We start from the raw sequence: 17,927 nt of genomic DNA, 5'->3' as shown, positions 1-17,927 counted from the left end.
ATTTCTGCTGAAGCAAAAGTTTAGCCAAAGGCTCCCTGAGCTTTTTTGGGAACGTTTTCACCCTCAGCAGCTTTGTCCTGAAACGTGGGACACTGGATTTACAACCAGTAGTAACTGTTGTGTGTTTCCCACGCCAGGTGCAACGCCAGTAGTTCCCACCCGAGCAGCAACTCCAAGGTCGATGAGGAATAAATCACATGAAGGAATTACAAATTCTGTGATGCCGGAATGTAAGACTCCTTTCAAGTTGATGATGGGGGCATCTAATGCCATGGGTAGGCTTTATGTGCAAGAAATGGCTGGAAGCCAGCAAGCAGAGCTCCATCCTGCCTATCCCAGGCAGAGGTTGGGGAGCAATGAACTGGGGCAGAAGTCTCCGTACCGCGGCAGCCACGGGGGGATGCCCAGCCCGGCCTCCTCGGGCTCGCAGATCTACGGGGACGGCTCCATCTCGCCCAGGACCGACCCGCTCGGGAGCCCCGACGTCTTCACGAGGAACAATCCCAGTTTTCACGGAGCGCCCAACTCCAGTCCCATCCACATGACCAGGACGCCTCTGTCCCCGCCGTCGGTCATGCTCCACGGCTCTCCCATACAGTCATCCTGTGCCATGGCTGGAAGGACTAATATACCTCTTTCCCCCACCCTGACCACCAAGAGCCCAGTCATGAAAAAACCCCTGTGTAACTTTTCGGCCGGTATGGAAATACCACGAGCAATGTTCCACCATAAACCCCCCCAAGGCCCACCCCCGCCTCCTCCACCGCCTTCTTGTGCTCTTCAGAAAAAGCCATTAACATCCGAGAAGGATCCGCTTGGCATTCTGGACCCCATTCCCAGCAAGCCGCCGAACCAGAACCCCGTGATCATGAACCCCACCACGTTCCACTCGAGTGTCCACTCTCAGGTACCCGTGATGAATGTAAGCATGCCCCCCGCCGTGGTGCCCCTGCCCAGCAACCTGCCCCTGCCCACCGTCAAACCCGCCCACATCAACCATGGCGCTCACGTCCAAAGGGTTCAGCACTCGGCGTCCACGTCGCTGTCCCCGTCGCCGGTGACGTCCCCCGTTCACGCCATGGCGCCCGGCATGGCGAGGATCGAGGCTTCTCCCCAAAGATCGCGTTCTTCTTCCACCTCGTCCGATCACGGAAACTTCCTGCTGCCTCCCGTGGGGTCGTCCTGTAGCGGTATCAAAGTCCCTCCCAGGTCCCCGAGGTCAACCATAGGGTCGCCGAGGCCATCCATGCCATCCAGCCCTTCCACCAAGCACGACGGACTCAGTCAGTACAAGGACATCCCCAACCCGTTAATTGCTGGAATGAGTAACGTGTTAAATCCTCCCAACAACGCCGTTTTTCCCGCTGCGTCGGCCGGAAGCGGTTCCTTGAAGAGTCAGCCTGGTTTGCTGGGAATGCCTTTAAATCAGATCTTGAACCAGCACAACGCTGCCTCTTTTCCAGCAAGCAGTTTACTCTCAGCAGCAGCCAAAGCACAGCTAGCAAATCAAAATAAACTTGCTGGTAACAACAATAACAGCAGTAGCAATTCTGGACCTGTTGCCAGCGGCGGCAGCACCGAAGGACACAGCACTTTAAATCCCATGTTCCCTCCTGCTGCCAACGTGCTCCTCCCCACCACGGAAGGGCAGAGCGGCCGGGCAGCACTGAGAGATAAATTGATGTCTCAGCAAAAGGATCCTCTGAGGAAAAGGAAGCAGCCCACCACCACGGTGCTGAGCTTGCTGAGGCAGTCTCAGCTGGACAGCTCTGGCCTTCCCAAAGCCGGCTCCGATTTGATCAGAAAGCCAAGTCAAAGCTCCTTCCCCATCAGCTCCATGTCGCAGCTCCTGCAGTCCATGAGTTGTCAGAGCTCCCACGGGAGCAGCAATAGTTCCTCGGGCTGCGGGGGCTCCGGCGGCGCCGTGCCCTGCCCCGGTGCCCAGCTGCACCTGGCGGAGCCCGCGCTGCCCCCGGGGCTGCCCTGCCCCAACCCCAGCCCCAGCCCCGGCTTCGGGCCCGGCGCTGCCCCCTCCAACCACCTGGCGGGGCTCCTCAACCAGATGCAGGCCGGGAGCTGCGGGATGCTCCCCCAGGCGGGAATGGCCTTGGGGAGCTCCCTGCACCCCAGCCCGGCCCAGGCCAGGCTCCAGGCGCCCTCCACGCCAGGCATCCCCAACAGCATCGGGAGCAGCTGCAACCAGAGCAGCCCTGAAGCAGGTACGTGGCTGTGCCAGGGGATTGTCACGGGTTTCTGTCCCTGGGAATCTCTGGTGGCTGGTTTTGGATGTTTGTCTGGGTTTGGAAAGCCAGGTGTCTGCTAAGGAAGGCAGAGCCTGCCCTGAAATGGGAAATGTAAACCCCCTCCCTCTGAATTATTATAATTTCTGAGATTAAAAGGCTATGATATGGGAATATGAATAACAGTTCTTTACTAGGAAAATTAAAAATACAAATGCAATAGTACAAACAAAAAATAAACCTCTGCCAGAGTCAGACCATGCCCTGTCCCCTGTGTGTCAGGGCGGTGTCCCAGCCCCATCCATGGGGGCTCAGCCCTCCTGCAGTGCCAGCTGTGGCTCTGCTGCAGCAGGGATCCTGCACAAGGGGGGAGTTTTCCTCTGCAGCTCCAGGGGTGATGGAGATGGGCCTGGGCTCCTCTGGGAATGCAGGGGGCACAAAGCTGCTCCTGTGGGAATGCAGGGGGCACAAAGCTGCTCCTGTGGGAATGCAGGGCAGCACAAAGCTGCTCCTGTGGGAATGCAGGGGGCACAAAGCTGCTCCTCTGGGAATGCAGGGCAGCACAAAGCTGCTCCTCTGGGAATGCAGGGGGCACAAAGCTGCTCCTGTGGGAATGCAGGGGGCACAAAGCTGCTCCTCTGGCAATGCAGGGCAGCACAAAGCTGCTCCTCTGGGAATGCAGGGGGCACAAAGCTGCTCCTCTGGCAATGCAGGGGGCACAAAGCTGCTCCTCTGGGAATGCAGGGAGCACAAAGCTGCTCCTGTGGGAATGCAGGGGGCACAAAGCTGCTCCTCTGGGAATGCAGGGGGCACAAAGCTGCTCCTGTGGGAATGCAGGGGGCACAAAGCTGCTCCTCTGGGAGTGCAGGGGGCACAAAGCTGCTCCTGTGGGAATGCAGGGGGCACAAAGCTGCTCCTGTGGGAATGCAGGGGAGGCAAAGGCTGCTCCTCTGGGAATGCAGGGGGCACAAAGCTGCTCCTCTGGGAATGCAGGGGGCACAAAGCTGCTCCTCTGGGAATGCAGGGGGCACAAAGCTGCTCCTCTGGGAATGCAGGGGGCAGAGGCTGCTGTGCTGTCCCAACCCTCAGATTGTACCCAGGCAGGAATGCTTGGCTCCTCCCCTGGGCACAGCATCTCCCCATGGGATGCTGGAATTGGATCAGCCATGCAGGGACACTCACTGGCCATGGACAGAAGATAATTAATAATTAATGGCCCATGAACAGCAGAGATCTCCTGGAGGGAGGATTGGCTGTGGGAGAGATAAAGAAAAACTGCCCCATGAACAGAGGATAACTGCCCCACCTCTGACAGATGGAAATAGAATACCCACATATCTTACAATCCAGGGCATTATTCCTTGTTAAATTCCTTGTTTATCCCAGTGCAAAGTGCACCTGGTTCATGGTGAAAGCCACATACTCAAAAATAAAACAGAAAGGAAAAAAACCCAAACCAATGGTAAACTAAGTTATGTCTCCCTTTTTCTGGACAAAACCATTCTGGCTTGCTTGCTTGCTTCTGCTGACTTCCACACACTCTCCATGAATAAAATCCATTCACTTCTGGACATTCCCACACCTCTTTTTGTCACTTCTCCAAAGAAATTGGAGGTTTTTTGCAGCCTGGCAGTGCATGTCCAGGTGATCCACGAGCTCTTTCCTGCTGGAATTAAAGAGGAGGTGTCAGAGATTGGAGCAGATCCTGGGAGCACCAAAATGCACAAAATCCCCCTTTTCAGGGCCAGCAGGAGGGAATGCCAAGCCTGTGTTTGCTTTTATTGAGGTAATTTTACTGAGGTGGTAATTAAATGCTTGAATAAACTGTTGGAGGTGTGTAGGGAGAAATTTCCTGGTTTGTTCATCAGGGAAGATTTGGAGAGGAAATGGGTTTGCTGCTGTTACCATCTCTGGGGGGTTTAAAACATGGTTAAAACAATTAAAAAATAACAGCAACTCATGTGGTACCAACAAGATTTCTTTGTTACAAAACATTTTTAAAACTTTCTAACCAATAGCATATTACTAAAACTTACAGATAGTTATTCTATCCTATATCATATATCATATATTATATATTATATATTATATATTATATATTATATATTATATATTATATATTATATATTATATATTATATATGTTATGTTATTTTATATTAATATTATATAATTATTATGTATTATTCTAGCCAGTCACTAAGAACACACATAACTTATTTCAAGCAATACTGACTTACATACTTTCTATTAACAATACACAATACTCCATTATTAAACTTAAAGCCTTCTACTATCCTACTAAACATATTTTTTACAGTTTTAAAATCTATCTTAACCAAACCTAAAACTATTATTTCATGTCCTTACTTACTGTACTATTGTAACTTTTCTATTTGAAACTTTACAACTACAGCTAACTAGAAATCCTTTATTCTTTCTATTTCTAAGACCAGCTTTCACAACTTTCTAAAAATCTTTTTACCTTTACTATTTTCCCCCAAATATCTATTATAAAACCTGGAGAATGTGTTCTTTTTTAAGGAGGTTGTGTTATTTTTGTGTTATTTATGTATTTATAAATGTATGAAACTCTGCAGTTTTTAAATCCCATGTTCACTGAGCCTCTTGCTGGGCCCTGCCAGCAGCCCAGGGCTCAGGGCTGAGCTTTAATCCAGAGAGGAGAATTCTCTTGGATCTCCAGGAGAATGGGAATGTTCTTTCTTCATGTGAAATGTTGAGTGGTTTGTGGTATAATTATAATTTTTTATTTAATTTTTATTATATTTTTATTTTAATATATAATATAATATAATTTAATATAATGTAATATAATATAATATAATATATAAAATATAATATATATTTTTTATTATTATAATTTTTTATAATTTCTGCTCTGCCAGTTTTGGGGCTGGAGCTGCTGAAAGCCCGTGTACACTGAATTTCCAGGAGCATTTCAGCAGAGGAGGATGTCTAAAGGAACCTCTCATGCTCATATTTCAGTTTGTGGCTTGGTTTTTTCCCTTTGTTTTGAGGTATTTTAATTGCTAAATCTCTTTTCTGTGTCTGTGCCAGCAATTCAGAGCAGCTCCTCCTCAGAAATAGCTCCTGAGAGAAAAACCCCTGTGAATCCCACAATTAGCTAATTATTGCCCAAGCTTTTAATTATATTTAACCACATGGACCAAGTTCTGGTGTTCCAGCTCTTGTTTTCTTCTTCCTCAGATAATATCTTTAATTCCCAGGTAATTTTCGGGGGGTGTGTGGTGGATTTTGCTCTTTTTGTAGGATGGAGCTGCATCACTGGCTGATGGATTTGATTGTAGGGTTTTATTTATTTGCCTTTTTCTTGTGGTTCTCAGGGTAGGAAATGTGTGTTTGAGGGTTGAGCATTCAACATCCAAATCCTGCTAAGAAAGCAACCATAAATATCCATAAATATCCATATCCATAAATATCCATGTCCATAAATAATGGGGTGGATGGAAATGAGTGAAAAGATTTGGGAATAAAAGCTCTGGGCTGCTGAGAAGGGAAATTAAGGGAACCTCAATAACCACAGCAATTAAAGATATCTGGTGTCAAATATTAACATTTTAATATAGGAGAAAGTCTGGGTCTGGAAGTTCAGAAGGAACAAAAAATTGGTAGATTTGGCAAAAAAAAAAAAAAAAGGCTCTAATTCCTTCCCTGAAATGGGAATTTTTCCTGGTGAAATGCACAAAATAAAAATAATAAAATATAATTAAACAGGGAGGAGCACAACACCAATCAGTGAGGGTGAGGAGAGGAATTTGTTTTAATACAGCCAAGAAAATTGGGAATGGATCATGGTGCTGGAAAATAAAACCCCAAAAGAAGGGTTGGGAGGCTCTGATTCAATCACCTCAGTGCAAACTGTTGGAAACACAAATCAAACCAAACAAATCTGGATTTGCTCCCCAAAATTACTTTATATAACCTAGAATTGCCAAATCAGAAGAACTTTTGGACACCAGGGTCAGAAGAATATCTGACAACTTTTTGGGACTTGTTGTGTCTGAGAAAAAAATTCTTATTAAACTGGAATCACCCTGAGACAGGAGGGCAAGAACCTTCTCCTCTAATTATAAAGAAAATTAAAATATTCTGGTTTTTGAGGTTTATAGAATATCCAGGGGCTCTTTGCTCTGCTTGGGAAAGATTGTAAGGAATCACTTAAATTCATTACTTAAAATTAACTTAAATTAAACTTAAATTTACTTCAATTTCCAGGTTCTTTTTCCCACTCTAACTTCTAAATAATAACTTATTTTCCCCCATTATTATTTTGGGGAGAGAAATGTGTTTTTTCTCTTGATTTAAGAACTGTGAAAAATAAAGAAAATGTTCAGTGCTTGTTTGGGGTTTTCTGGTGTTGTTTTACCTCTTAAAATTTGAATTTGCCAACAGTTTACAATCTTTCAGTTACCTGGTCGGTGTTGTAACTGCCATGCAATTTTCTAGGATTTTATATTGACAAAAGTCAGGGAGTGTGTAAAAAATAATAACAAATTAATGTAGAAAGATGAGTGTTATTAAAGATATTATTACAGAGAAAACCTGAATTAATCCTGTGGGCTTTCCCACACATATTTCGCTGGAAATGGAACCAGTGGGCAGCTCCAATATTTGCTGGAGGGATGAGTGGGGATTATTGGAGGAAATAATGCTTTTTATTGAATTTTTATTTCCCCAAATTCACCGTGGAGTGTTTTCCTTCATTTGCAATGCATCTGCCACAGCTGTGAGTGGGAAAATCCTGAATTCACAACACTTCCCTCCAAGTCATTTCCAGCCCAGCAGTGCTGGGGAAATGCAGAAATCACAGGAGGTGGGCAGGGAGAAGAGCCAAGACTGAAATTGGGACAGATATGAAATTCTAAAAATTAAATTTTAAAAAATCCCTAATTTTATGAAGTTTTTTTTTTAAATTCTAATTTTAAAAAATTAGAAATTTCTAATTTTTAATTTCTAATTTCTAAAATTTCTTATTTTATAAAAATTTTAAAACCCCCTAATTTTATTACATTTTAAAAAGGCTAATTTGATGGGCTTCTGTTGTTCTGGGCTTTTTTTTTTTCCTCCCCCCAAAAAATAGTTCTGGGCTTTTTGCCCTTCCCTCTAAATTTTTGGGGAATTTTTCAGATTTCAAGGATTTCAGATTTGTTGTGCATGCAAACCCCCTGTGATGATGGAGCGTGGTGCACAGGAATTTTGGGCAATTTTTGGGGAATTTTTCAGATTTCAAGGATTTCAGTTTTGTGATGATGGAGCGTGGTGCACAGGAATTTTGGGCAATTTTTGGGGAATTTTTCAGATTTCAAGGATTTCAGTTTTGTGCTGATGGAGGGTGGTGCACAGGAATTTTGGGCAATTTTTGGGGAATTTTTCAGATTTCAAGGATTTCAGTTTTGTGCTGATGGAGCGTGGTGCACAGGAATTTTGGGCAATTTTTGGGGAATTTTTCAGATTTCAAGGATTTCAGTTTTGTGCTGATGGAGGGTGGTGCACAGGAATTTTGGGCAGGCAGGTGAATATTTCCCAGCACAGCACATCCCATGGCCATGGAGTTGAGGGCAGTTGAGGATTTTTACTGGTTCTGATGGGGATTTTTGAATTTTTTTGGGCCATTTTTGGTGATTTCTGGGCTGTCTCAGGGCACTGCAGGGTCTCCAGAAGGAGAATGAGTGACACGTATAATATTAATTTTAATATTTATCAAAAACTAATCACAAAGTACGCGTTTTTCACAATACCATTTATTTGTGCTCAGTTCTAAAAATGTTTCAGGTGGTAATGGCTGATGAGTAAGTTCTGCCCTTCCACTTCTCTCAGTGCTGCTTTAGTGAATATTTTTTCCCCACAAATTCCAGCACTGTGTTTTTGGGATTATTTCAATACTGGGATGTGTAATGGAGAGCTTCTCACAGGGAAAAGAGCTGTAAAATAGCACTTGAAATATTCTTCTCTAATTAATACACTCCGAGTGCAGTCCTTGTGGAAAATGCATCTGTGGGAAGAACAATCCTGAGATATTCACGATGAATATTTTCCACTCTGATTTCTTTATTTTAAGTGAGTCTTCTTGAGCACAAACTGATTCCATAATACGATTTATTTCATTGTCCTTGCTTCAGAACATCTGTCAAGCAATGCTTGAAGAAAAGGAACACAGCTGAAAGGCACACAGGAAAATGAACCTGCTCTGAAAAGAAAGTAAAATTTAAAATGCTCATAAATAAAATCAGGACTTGGATTTCCTTTTGGTGTTCAACTCCTGCTTGTATTTCTCATCATAGAGCCTGGGGGTGGCACAGAAAACCCTTGGGTGATGGAGTTTTGGGGGTTTGGAGTTTGAAAGTTTTGGAGTTTTAGAGTTTTGAAATTTTAGGGGGTTTAGGGTTTTGGAGCTTTGGGGGTTAGATGTTTTTGGAGTTTTAGAGTTTTAAAGTTTTAGGTTTTTGGAGCTTTGGAGGTTGGGTGTTTTTGGGGTTTCGGAGTTTTGGGAGTTTGGGGATTTTGGAGTTGTGGAGTTTTAAGAGTTTTGAAGTTTTGGAGCTTTGGGAGTTGGGTGGTGTTGGAATTTTAGGAGTTTTGGGATTTGGAGGTTTTGGAGTTAGAGGGGTTTTGGGTTTTTGGAATTCTAAGCGTTTTGAAGTTTTGGAGTTTTGGGGTTTTGGTGTTTTGGGTTTTTGGAGTTCTAAGCGTTTTGGAGTTTTAAGAGTTTTGAAGTTTTGGAGCTTTGGGAGTTGGGTGGTGTTGGAATTTTAGGAGTTTTGGGATTTGGAGGTTTTGGAGTTTTAGGAGTTTTGGGATTTGGAGGTTTTGGAGTTTGAGGGGGTTTGGGTTTTTGGAGTTTTAAGGGTTTTGAAGTTTTGGAGTTTTGAGGGTTTTGGAGTTTTGGGGTTTTGGAGTTTTGGGTTTTTGGAGTTCTAAGCGTTTTGAAGTTTTGGAGTTTTGAGGGTTTTGGAGTTTTGGGGGTTTGGGGTTTTGGAGTTCTGGGGGCGTTGTCACCATTGTGTCCTTTGGTCTGGGGCCAACCAGTGGGGATCTCTCACAGCTCCACATCCCAGTGAAAATGACTTTGCATGGCTGTCCTCGTAATTGAATATTGACTTGTTGGGATGGTTTTTTGATCTCTGGTGCCACAGAGGAATTTGTCCCCAGCTGCAGCTGTAAATTCTGTAAATACACCCAGCCCCGTTCCTGCTGTGCAGGTTGGACAGAGGCTGGGGGCACATTTATTGGTGTTTTATTTTCCTGCTGAAGTCTGGCTGCTCATCCCTCTCTGACTCCCAACTTTCCAGTCTGGACTGAAATAAGAACACATTTTCTGCCTCCTACTCAGTATCCATCAAGACTTTTTTTTTTTTTTCCTCAGTAGCAATTATTTAATACTTAATTAATGTGGAGAAAAGGTGTTGAATGCACTTTGGACCTCTCAGAAGCTGGGGGTGAGGAAACAGAGCCATTCCTCCCCAAAACCTGGCAGCAGCTTTCCAACTTGGAGATTTCCTGCTCAGCAAATCCTCTTGCATGGGATTTGAGCAGAATGGGAAGCAGGAGCAGGAATAAATTACAAACAGAGATGAGGAAAATACCCAAACTAGATTTGGTATTCAGGAGGGCTCTCCAGAATAATTTCCTCATGCCCGAATTAAAAATCTCTCCATGTGCTCCCTAACACATCCAAGGGGAGTGGTACAGCTGATTCTTCCATTGGGAATTGCTTAAATCTGCAGGTTGGTCTTTGGGACTTCTCAGGATTTTTAAATCCTTTGGGCATTAGTTCTAAATACTGATTTTAGTTCTAAAAATAAATGAATAAAATTTGCTTCTTGTGAAGATGAGGGTTTTTGACCCACTCACCCAGAGTGGGATTTGCTCTGCTCTGCAATTTTGCTCTCACCTCACCTTTTGTTAATTTATTATTTAATTTCTGCTCTGAAGTGTGATCATGGCACTGCGAGAGAGGGGAGAGATTTGTTCTCTTGGGTTCAGGGCAGTGCAAAGTGTCCTGTGTTCATTTTGTACCTCTTGGAGCTGTCACAACATTACAGCACTTTAAAAATAGTAATTTTAGTTAAAAATGTTGTAAAGGTTTGGCTCAGTTCTTATCAGTTGAGTGTGCTGGCAAATCCCTTTTTAAAGCCTATTTGTTCCAAAAAATGGGAATTGATATTTTGTGGTCATTGATGCCTTTCAGCCTCTCATCCTAAGAGCTAAATGAGTGACCACTGTCAATTCAAAACTGCCTCAAGTAAAAAAATAATAATAATTTATATTTCGGCTTTGCTAAAGGGGTATAGAGATATCCAAATAAACATTTTTACTTTCTTTGTAGCCTTCTCATGGTAAATTTTGCCCTTTCTTTTCATCCCAAGTGATGGACTTTACACCACCCCAGTTTATATTTTTCCTTTACAAATTGTGAATTCCTGTTGACCTGGAACAGTCTCATCATACCATGTATTTTTTAAATTCAGTAACAATGTCTTAAATAATTATCTAAAGTCCAAAACCCCGTGAATGAATTAAAACAGGAAGTGGATCATGGACTCAGTGTTTCACCAACATCATTCCTGTGATCCTTCTTCCTGCTGGTTGATTCCGGCCTGGTCCATGACTAACTCTGTTAAGGCATGGCTGGTTTGGGGTTTATGCTGAAAAATCTGTGATTTTATGTGAAAATCTGTGATTATATGTGAATGAATGCTGTTAAAAGCCCCTCTCCAAGAACTTTGAGGGAAGTACAGGTGCACAGTGCCATAATCTCCAATGGGGCGTGGCACAGGGCGGCTGGAGCGCCTCATGGCAGATCCATTCCTGTTTTTCCAGTGCTCCAGTTTGGATCCCCCAGCCCCTTTTCCCATGGCTGGTTGGGGTGATTGTGGTGCTGTGAGCCCCGGGGTGTCCCCAGCACAGCACCCCGCTGACATTGCTGCTCTTCCCGTTGCAGGGGCTTTGGGCCCGTCGTCATCGATCGCCATCGCCGGGGCCAGCCAAGCTGCCATCACCAAGACCACGTCAGTGCTCCAGGACGGTGTCATTGTCACCACCGCAGCTGGGACCCCTCTGCAGCAGGGCCAGCTGCCCATGGGGGGCGAGTTCCCCTTCGCCGGCCACGAACACTCGCTCCACTTCCCGCAGAACAGCTCCTCAAACAACAATCTGCCGCATCCTCTGAACCAGAACCTCCTCAACTCCCTGCCTCTCTCTCTGCCGGTGAATCAGCAACATCTCCTGAACCAGAACCTCCTGAACATCCTCCAGCCTTCAGCAGGAGAAGGCAAGTCTGAGGTGAACCTCAACCCGTTGGGTTTCCTGAACCCGAACGTCAATGCTGCTTTAGCGTTCCTCTCCGGCGACGTGGACGGGCAGGTCCTGCAGCCCGTGCACTTCCAGCTGCTGGCGGCGCTGCTCCAGAACCAGGCGCAGGCGGCCGCCATGCTCCCCGTGCCATCCTTCAACGTCTCCATCTCGGAGCTGCTCCAGCAGCAGCAGCAGCAGCAGCAGCAGCAGCAGAGCGGCCCCGCGCCCCCCGAGCCGCTGCCCGAGCCCGGCCGTGTGGAGCCCCTGCTGCCCAACCCCATCCCCGGCTTCCCCGAGCCCGCCGCCGCCAACCCGCTGCTGCTGCCCGCCGCCCCCGGCGCCCCGGCGCTCATGGCCCTCAACCCGCAGCTGGTGGGGGGCGTGCTGAGCTCGGGGGCCCACCCCGAGGTGGCCATTGCCACCTCCTCGCAGGCCACCACCGCCACCACCAGCACCACGTCGGCGGCGGTGGCGGCGCTGTCGGTGTCGGCGCTGGGCGGGGGCACGGCCGTGGTGTCCATGGCAGAAACGCTGCTCAACATCTCCGGTGGAGCAGCCGGGCCCGCCAAGGTCAGCAACAGCTCCGTGGTGCCGCAGCTCCTGAACCCTCTGCTGGGCACCGGCCTGCTGGGTGAGTGCAGCTTGGGGGAGACATCGCAGCTCAGCGGGTTTGGGGAGGGAGGGTTCACCAGGCTGGGAGAGACCTTCATGGTCACGGAGTCCAACCCAGCCCCAACAGCTCAGCTCAGCCCTGGCACCCAGTGCCACATCCAGGCTCTGTTAAACACACCCAGGGATGGGAACTCCACCACCGACCCAGGCAGAACTTTAGAACTTTATCCATTCCAGAACTTTATCACTTTTTCCTGATATCCAGCCTAAATTTCCCTTGAGGCTGTGTGCTCTGGTTCTCCAGTTGCTGCAGACAGAGCCCAGCCCCAGCTGAGCACAGGCCCCTTTCAGGAGCTGCAGAGTGATGGGGGCACCCCTGAGTCTCCTTTTCTGCAGGCTGAGCACCCCCAGCTCCCTCAGGGCTCCTCACGGGGTTTGTGTTCCCTCTCCAGCCTTGTTGCCTTCTCTGGACACACTCCAGCATTCCAAAATCCTTCCCAAACTGAGAGGAACTGGACACAATATTTTCAGATTCAGAATTTCAGATTCTGGTTCTATCTTCTTTTCTTTTTTTCTTGGTGTTGTTGGAGCTTGTTCGTTGAGCAATCATTCTTGTAAGAAATTAAAATCGCGTTCTGCTTTCGTTCCCTAATGTTTAATATTGATCTTGGAAATTATTAATTCTGGCACCTAAACCTACTAAACCCACCTGAAAGTTGTGTGAGCAACTGGATTTGTTTCATTGTTCAAGGAGTGGCAGCTGAGGAGCATCCCTGGGTGAGCTGGGAGTGCCTGTGACAGCAGGAGTAGCTGTGCTGGAGATGGCAAACAACCAACATCCCAAAGCAAGTGATGAAAAACCCCTTAAATACAAAGTTTTTCCCTCCTGGGTGATGATTTTTCAGTTATTTTTACCAAAAACATATAATAGAGTAGGTACTCCTCTGTTTGTAATGTACTCCTGGTGGGAATTAAATAATAATTAAATAAAGCCTCACGCTGACCTAAACAGCTACAGAGAACTCAACCCACTTGGCATTTTCCATACAAAATGCATCTAACAGTGACTTTCCAAATGGGAATTTTATGGAAAACACGAGATTTTAATTTTAGAAAAGAAACAACCAGAAAATTTATGTATTTTAAGCTTTGTTATTTCATAAAGTCAGGTTCAACAGTGTGGGGTTTTTTTTTTAAGAGGTAAAATGTTCACGTAAAGTGAAATTCTTGTGTAATAAAAATGTTAATTCAACTTTGACTCTAGAATGTAAAAGCTTGTTGTTTAGAGTGTTGTGTGACATGGCTGAGCCAAACAAGCCTTTTCTCCTTCACAGCTGGTGAAAAACTCATTTTGTTTGGAGTTTAAATGTTTGTGTCATTTTCTCCCTCTCCCCTCCTCATCCCCTCACCACCCCAGCAGTGTTTCACTGAGATTCCAAGGCCTGGAATTCCACAGAATCTCCTCCTGCCATCCCTGCTGTCCCAGGAATCAGCAGAGGTGACACAAAAGACCCAATATTGGCTAATTTAAAAGCAGCAGAGCCCCGTGCCCAGGGGATGGAGGGAGCAGGGTTGTTTCCCAGAGGTTTTTTTGGAGCACAGGAATTGCTGAGGGCTGTTTGCCTGTGCTTGCCTTGCAGGGGAAATGTCATCTCTGAACACTACTCTGAACAACCATCAGCTCAGCCATCTCCAGTCACTCCTCAGCAACAATCAGATGTTTCCTGCAAATAATCAGCAGCAGCAGCAGCAGCAGCAGCAGCAGCAGCAGCACCTTCTCCAGGGCTACCAGAGCGTGCAGGGCTTTCAGGGCCAGCCCCAAATCCCTGGCCCAGCCAACAACCCAAACCCCATGGCGTGTCTGTTCCAGAATTTCCAGGTAGAAAGCAAAAGTAAATCAATATTTCAAGCGAGTGTGCAGCTCTCAGGGGGTAAAATTCCATCCTCCAGAGTTTGGGGTTTCTTTGCTGATTAAGATAATAGCATTTATATAATTGCATGAATGTAAATGCATTTCTTACGTACAATATATCCTTTCAGTAGCTGATGGATTTTGCAAATCAGGAACATTTGTTATTGAAATTTTATCCCTTTCTCCTTAGGAATTGGGTTTAGTTGCTTTGGGAAGAGTTATGCTGCATGTATTGAAAAAAAGTTCCTCTATATGCTGACAATCACTACAGAATTTTAACAAAACTCTTTTCCATCCCATAAAAATGATCCTCTCTTGTAGGAATTCTGGTGGCTTTAGCCCAGTAATTTTTTGTGTCACATTTCCAGTTGTAGACATAGTCACAGTAAGTAGTTAAAGGGCTTTTGGAATATTTTCCCTTTGGTTCTTGCAGTTTTTTTTAGAGTGCTCTTGTTGACATTGTGTTCCCTGCCTGTGGATGTGACAAGGAGTAGGAAAAGCTCAGGTGGTTGAATCTGGAGGTGCCAGTTTGCTGTGGCTTGGTTTTCTTCGTTTTATTTTTAAAATCTTTTAAAATATTTTATTCCATTATTACTCTCAATAAATAATAAACACAATAAATATAAAACTCAACACTATTCTATTAGAAACCAACTTATTTCTTAGTTACAATACTTTATAAATATTTTTTAACTTATTCACTTTTACTACACAATATTACTATTATTTCTAACACTAATCATGTTCTTTTCCCACATAATCTTACTACAGTACATCTTTCACAATTCTAATTCTCTAAAATATAGAATCTTTTTACAAAACCATATATTAAAACTTATTTCTAATTCAATCTTTTTCCCAGCAATATCATCTCTATTCCACAGATAATGATCTTCTTAAACCAACACACCTTATCTCAATATTCACATACAAATATACAAAACTATATAAACTTTCTATCAAATTTTAAAAATTATTTATAAGTCCATTTCTCCCAGCTTAGAGCACAGAGGTGTGGGATATTGGGGACTGGGGATGCCATGGGAAAGGCACAGAGCAAAGGGGAAAATAGGATTGTGGAGCAATTCAGGAATTCCCTGAGGAGCACCCAGGGACAGAGGCAATGCTGGGGTCTGGGAAGGAGGGAAGAGGAGCTGAGAGCAGAACTCAGAGGTTTTGTTGTTGAGGTCTCTGCTCCTCTGGAGATGCACAGAGCCCACCTGGCTGTGATTGGATTGGATCAGCTGGAGAAGAAAAGGTTCAGGGAGGCATCAGAGCATCCTCCAGTGGCTGGAGGGGCTGTGGGGAGGCTGGAGAGGGACTGGAGGCACAGGACAAGGAGGGATGGGTTCAAACTGCCAGAGGGGAGATTTAGGTGGAATATTGAGAAGGAATTCCTGGCTGGTGGGGGCAGGCCCTGGCACAGGGTGCCCAGAGAAGCTGTGGCTGCTCCTGCACCCCTGGAATGTCCACAGCCAGGTTGGACAGGGCTTGGAGCAGCTTGGGATAGTGTAAAGTGTCCCTGCCTGTGGTAGGCGGTGGCACTGGGTGGGTTTGAGGTCCTTTCCCACCCAAACCATCCTGTGTCTCTGTATCAGGAATTCTGACCCTGGTGTTTAGGGCTTGTGAGAGAACAGGAGCCTGCTGACACAAAGCCTGACACAGTGGCTTTGTTTTCCTCTAAACAGGCTTTTAATTCTCTCTCTACCTTGTTCAGTTTGTACCTGGTGTATAACAAAAGGAAATGTGCTGTAGTGAATGAGCACAGAGTTTATCTGCTGAAATCCAGCTGGAGTTCCAGCATCCATTCCCACGCTGTCTCTCCTTTCCCCAGGTGAGGATGCAGGAAGACGCCGCCGTCCTCAACAAAAGGATGATCAGCCAGATGGGCATGGCGCCGCTTCCCGAGAGCTCCAACGCTCTCCTTCCTCCCTTCCAGGAGCCCCCCTGCGAGCTGCAGCAGAGACCTGACCCCTCCCTGGGCCCGCAGGCCAAGGACGCCCCCGGCAGCGCCGCGGGCGACGCCTCGGTGGACGCCATCTACAAGGCGGTGGTGGACGCGGCCAGCAAGGGCGTGCCGGTGGTGATCACCACGGCCGGCTCCAGCGCCGCGCAGCCGAGCCCCATCCCCGCCCTGAGTGCCATGAGTGCCTTCACAGCCTCCATCGGGGACCCCCTGAACCTGAACCTGTGCGGGGCCGTGCACGAGGGGCGCGCCCGGGGCGGCCGCGGCGCGCGGGGCCCCAAGAACGCGGCCGAGCACGGCAAGGGCGGCCCCGGCGAGGGGGACGGCTACGAGTATTACAAAACGCCCAAAAAGCAGTGGGAAGGGGAGCAGAGCCCCGGGGGGGAGATGGGCAGGTGGAAATGCGAGGAGTTCCTGGAGCAGCACTCGGGCCACGTCCACGGCAGCCCGTGCCACGAGAGGCCCAACAACGCCTCGGCGCTGCTGCAGGGGGAGCAGCACCAGGCCCTGCTGGCGCCGCGGAACTGTCAGAGCGAGAAGGCGCTGGAGGAGAATTTCAGGTATAACAATTACAAAAGAACTATGATGAGCTTCAAGGAAAGACTGGAGAACACTGTGGAACGATGTGCACACATCAACGGGAACCGCCCGCAGCCCAACAGGGCCTTCGGGGAATTGCTCAACGCTTCCAAACAAGACCTGATCCTGGAAGAGCAATCCCCCAGCTCCTCCAATAGCTTGGAGAGTTCCTTAGTGAAAGACTACATCCATTACAATGGAGATTTTAATGCCAAAAGCATTAACGGGTGCGTGCCCAGCCCCTCGGATGCTAAGAGCATCAGCAGCGAGGAGGAGCTGCGGAACCCCGAGTCGCCCTCGTCCCACGAGCTCATCCACTACAGGCCCAGGACGTTTAACGTGGGCGACTTGGTCTGGGGCCAGATCAAAGGACTCACCTCCTGGCCTGGCAAACTTGGCAGAGAGGAAGAGGTTCACAATTCATGCCAACAGAACGCTGAGGAGGGGAAGGTATATTTAGTATATTTATGCCTCTATGCACATCTCTCTCTCCCTCCCCGCCAGCACACAAATCAAAATTTTGTCTTTATTTTGTCTCTTTTAATGGCTTTTTTTTCCTAGCTGTAGCTTGTAGAGCTGAAATTTCCCCTTCATTTCCTGCCAGGGCCACGAGACAGGTTAGGTTTGGGCTTTGCTAAGTGGTTTCTTGGTGTTAACAAGAAGGGGTTCTCACTTACGTGGTGTGTTCAGACAAATTCCTGGCTGTGCCCAAAGCATCTGATACAGAAATACCTGGAAGTGCTGAGGCTGCAAAAAGCAGAAGTGGCCTCATCAGATTGAGGAAGCCTTAATGAGTGAAATCTTGCTGATTGACACACACTTCTCACAGGAAATGCACACACATTTCCAGCTCTAAAGAAGGTTTTGATCATCATTTAGTAATAAGGAAAGTGTTCCAATTTGGTCTTTCATAGTAAAATTCTCCTTTTGTGTTAACAAATCATGTGCTTGTTGGGGAATATACAGGAAATGCAGTTATCAAGGAGTTATTGGTAATTTTATTATGAAAAATTCTCCCAAATCTGGTCTCCACTGCTTCTGTAACGTTTTATCTTTGTAGTTCTTACAAAATGCTGCACGTCTTCCACCTATAAATATTAAAAGTTTTTAAAATGCATAAGCAGAAAGTGGAGATTCAAGGAAATAGGGGTTTGTCAGTGACACAAAGAAATCAGATCACTTAAAACTGAGGAAATTGGGTTAAACCAGTGTTCTTTCCCCAAAATTCAGCCAGGAGCAGATACTACAATCAGGTTAGGAACTGGAGGATCACAAACTTTTAG

At 46.4% G+C, this 17,927-nt stretch overlaps 1 protein-coding gene across 2 annotated transcripts in view; it reads left to right on the top strand.

Annotated features, from left to right (window-relative positions):
* MBD5 (methyl-CpG binding domain protein 5) overlaps positions 1–17,927 on the top strand; it is a 153,182-nt gene that overhangs the window by 121,547 nt on the left and 13,708 nt on the right. For both annotated transcript variants that reach the window (XM_064718208.1, XM_064718209.1), the window contains 4 exons: positions 138–2,219; positions 11,223–12,206; positions 13,828–14,066; positions 15,934–17,094. In XM_064718208.1, the coding sequence (XP_064574278.1) occupies positions 138–2,219; positions 11,223–12,206; positions 13,828–14,066; positions 15,934–17,094 (4,466 nt within the window). The remainder of the gene's footprint in view (positions 1–137; positions 2,220–11,222; positions 12,207–13,827; positions 14,067–15,933; positions 17,095–17,927) is intronic.

Source organism: Zonotrichia leucophrys, chromosome 7 (assembly GCF_028769735.1).
Source record: "Zonotrichia leucophrys gambelii isolate GWCS_2022_RI chromosome 7, RI_Zleu_2.0, whole genome shotgun sequence".
Classification (NCBI taxonomy): Eukaryota; Metazoa; Chordata; class Aves; order Passeriformes; family Passerellidae; genus Zonotrichia; species Zonotrichia leucophrys.
Note: the sequence above shows the minus strand (reverse complement) of the source record. Positions and strands in the feature narration are given on the sequence as shown.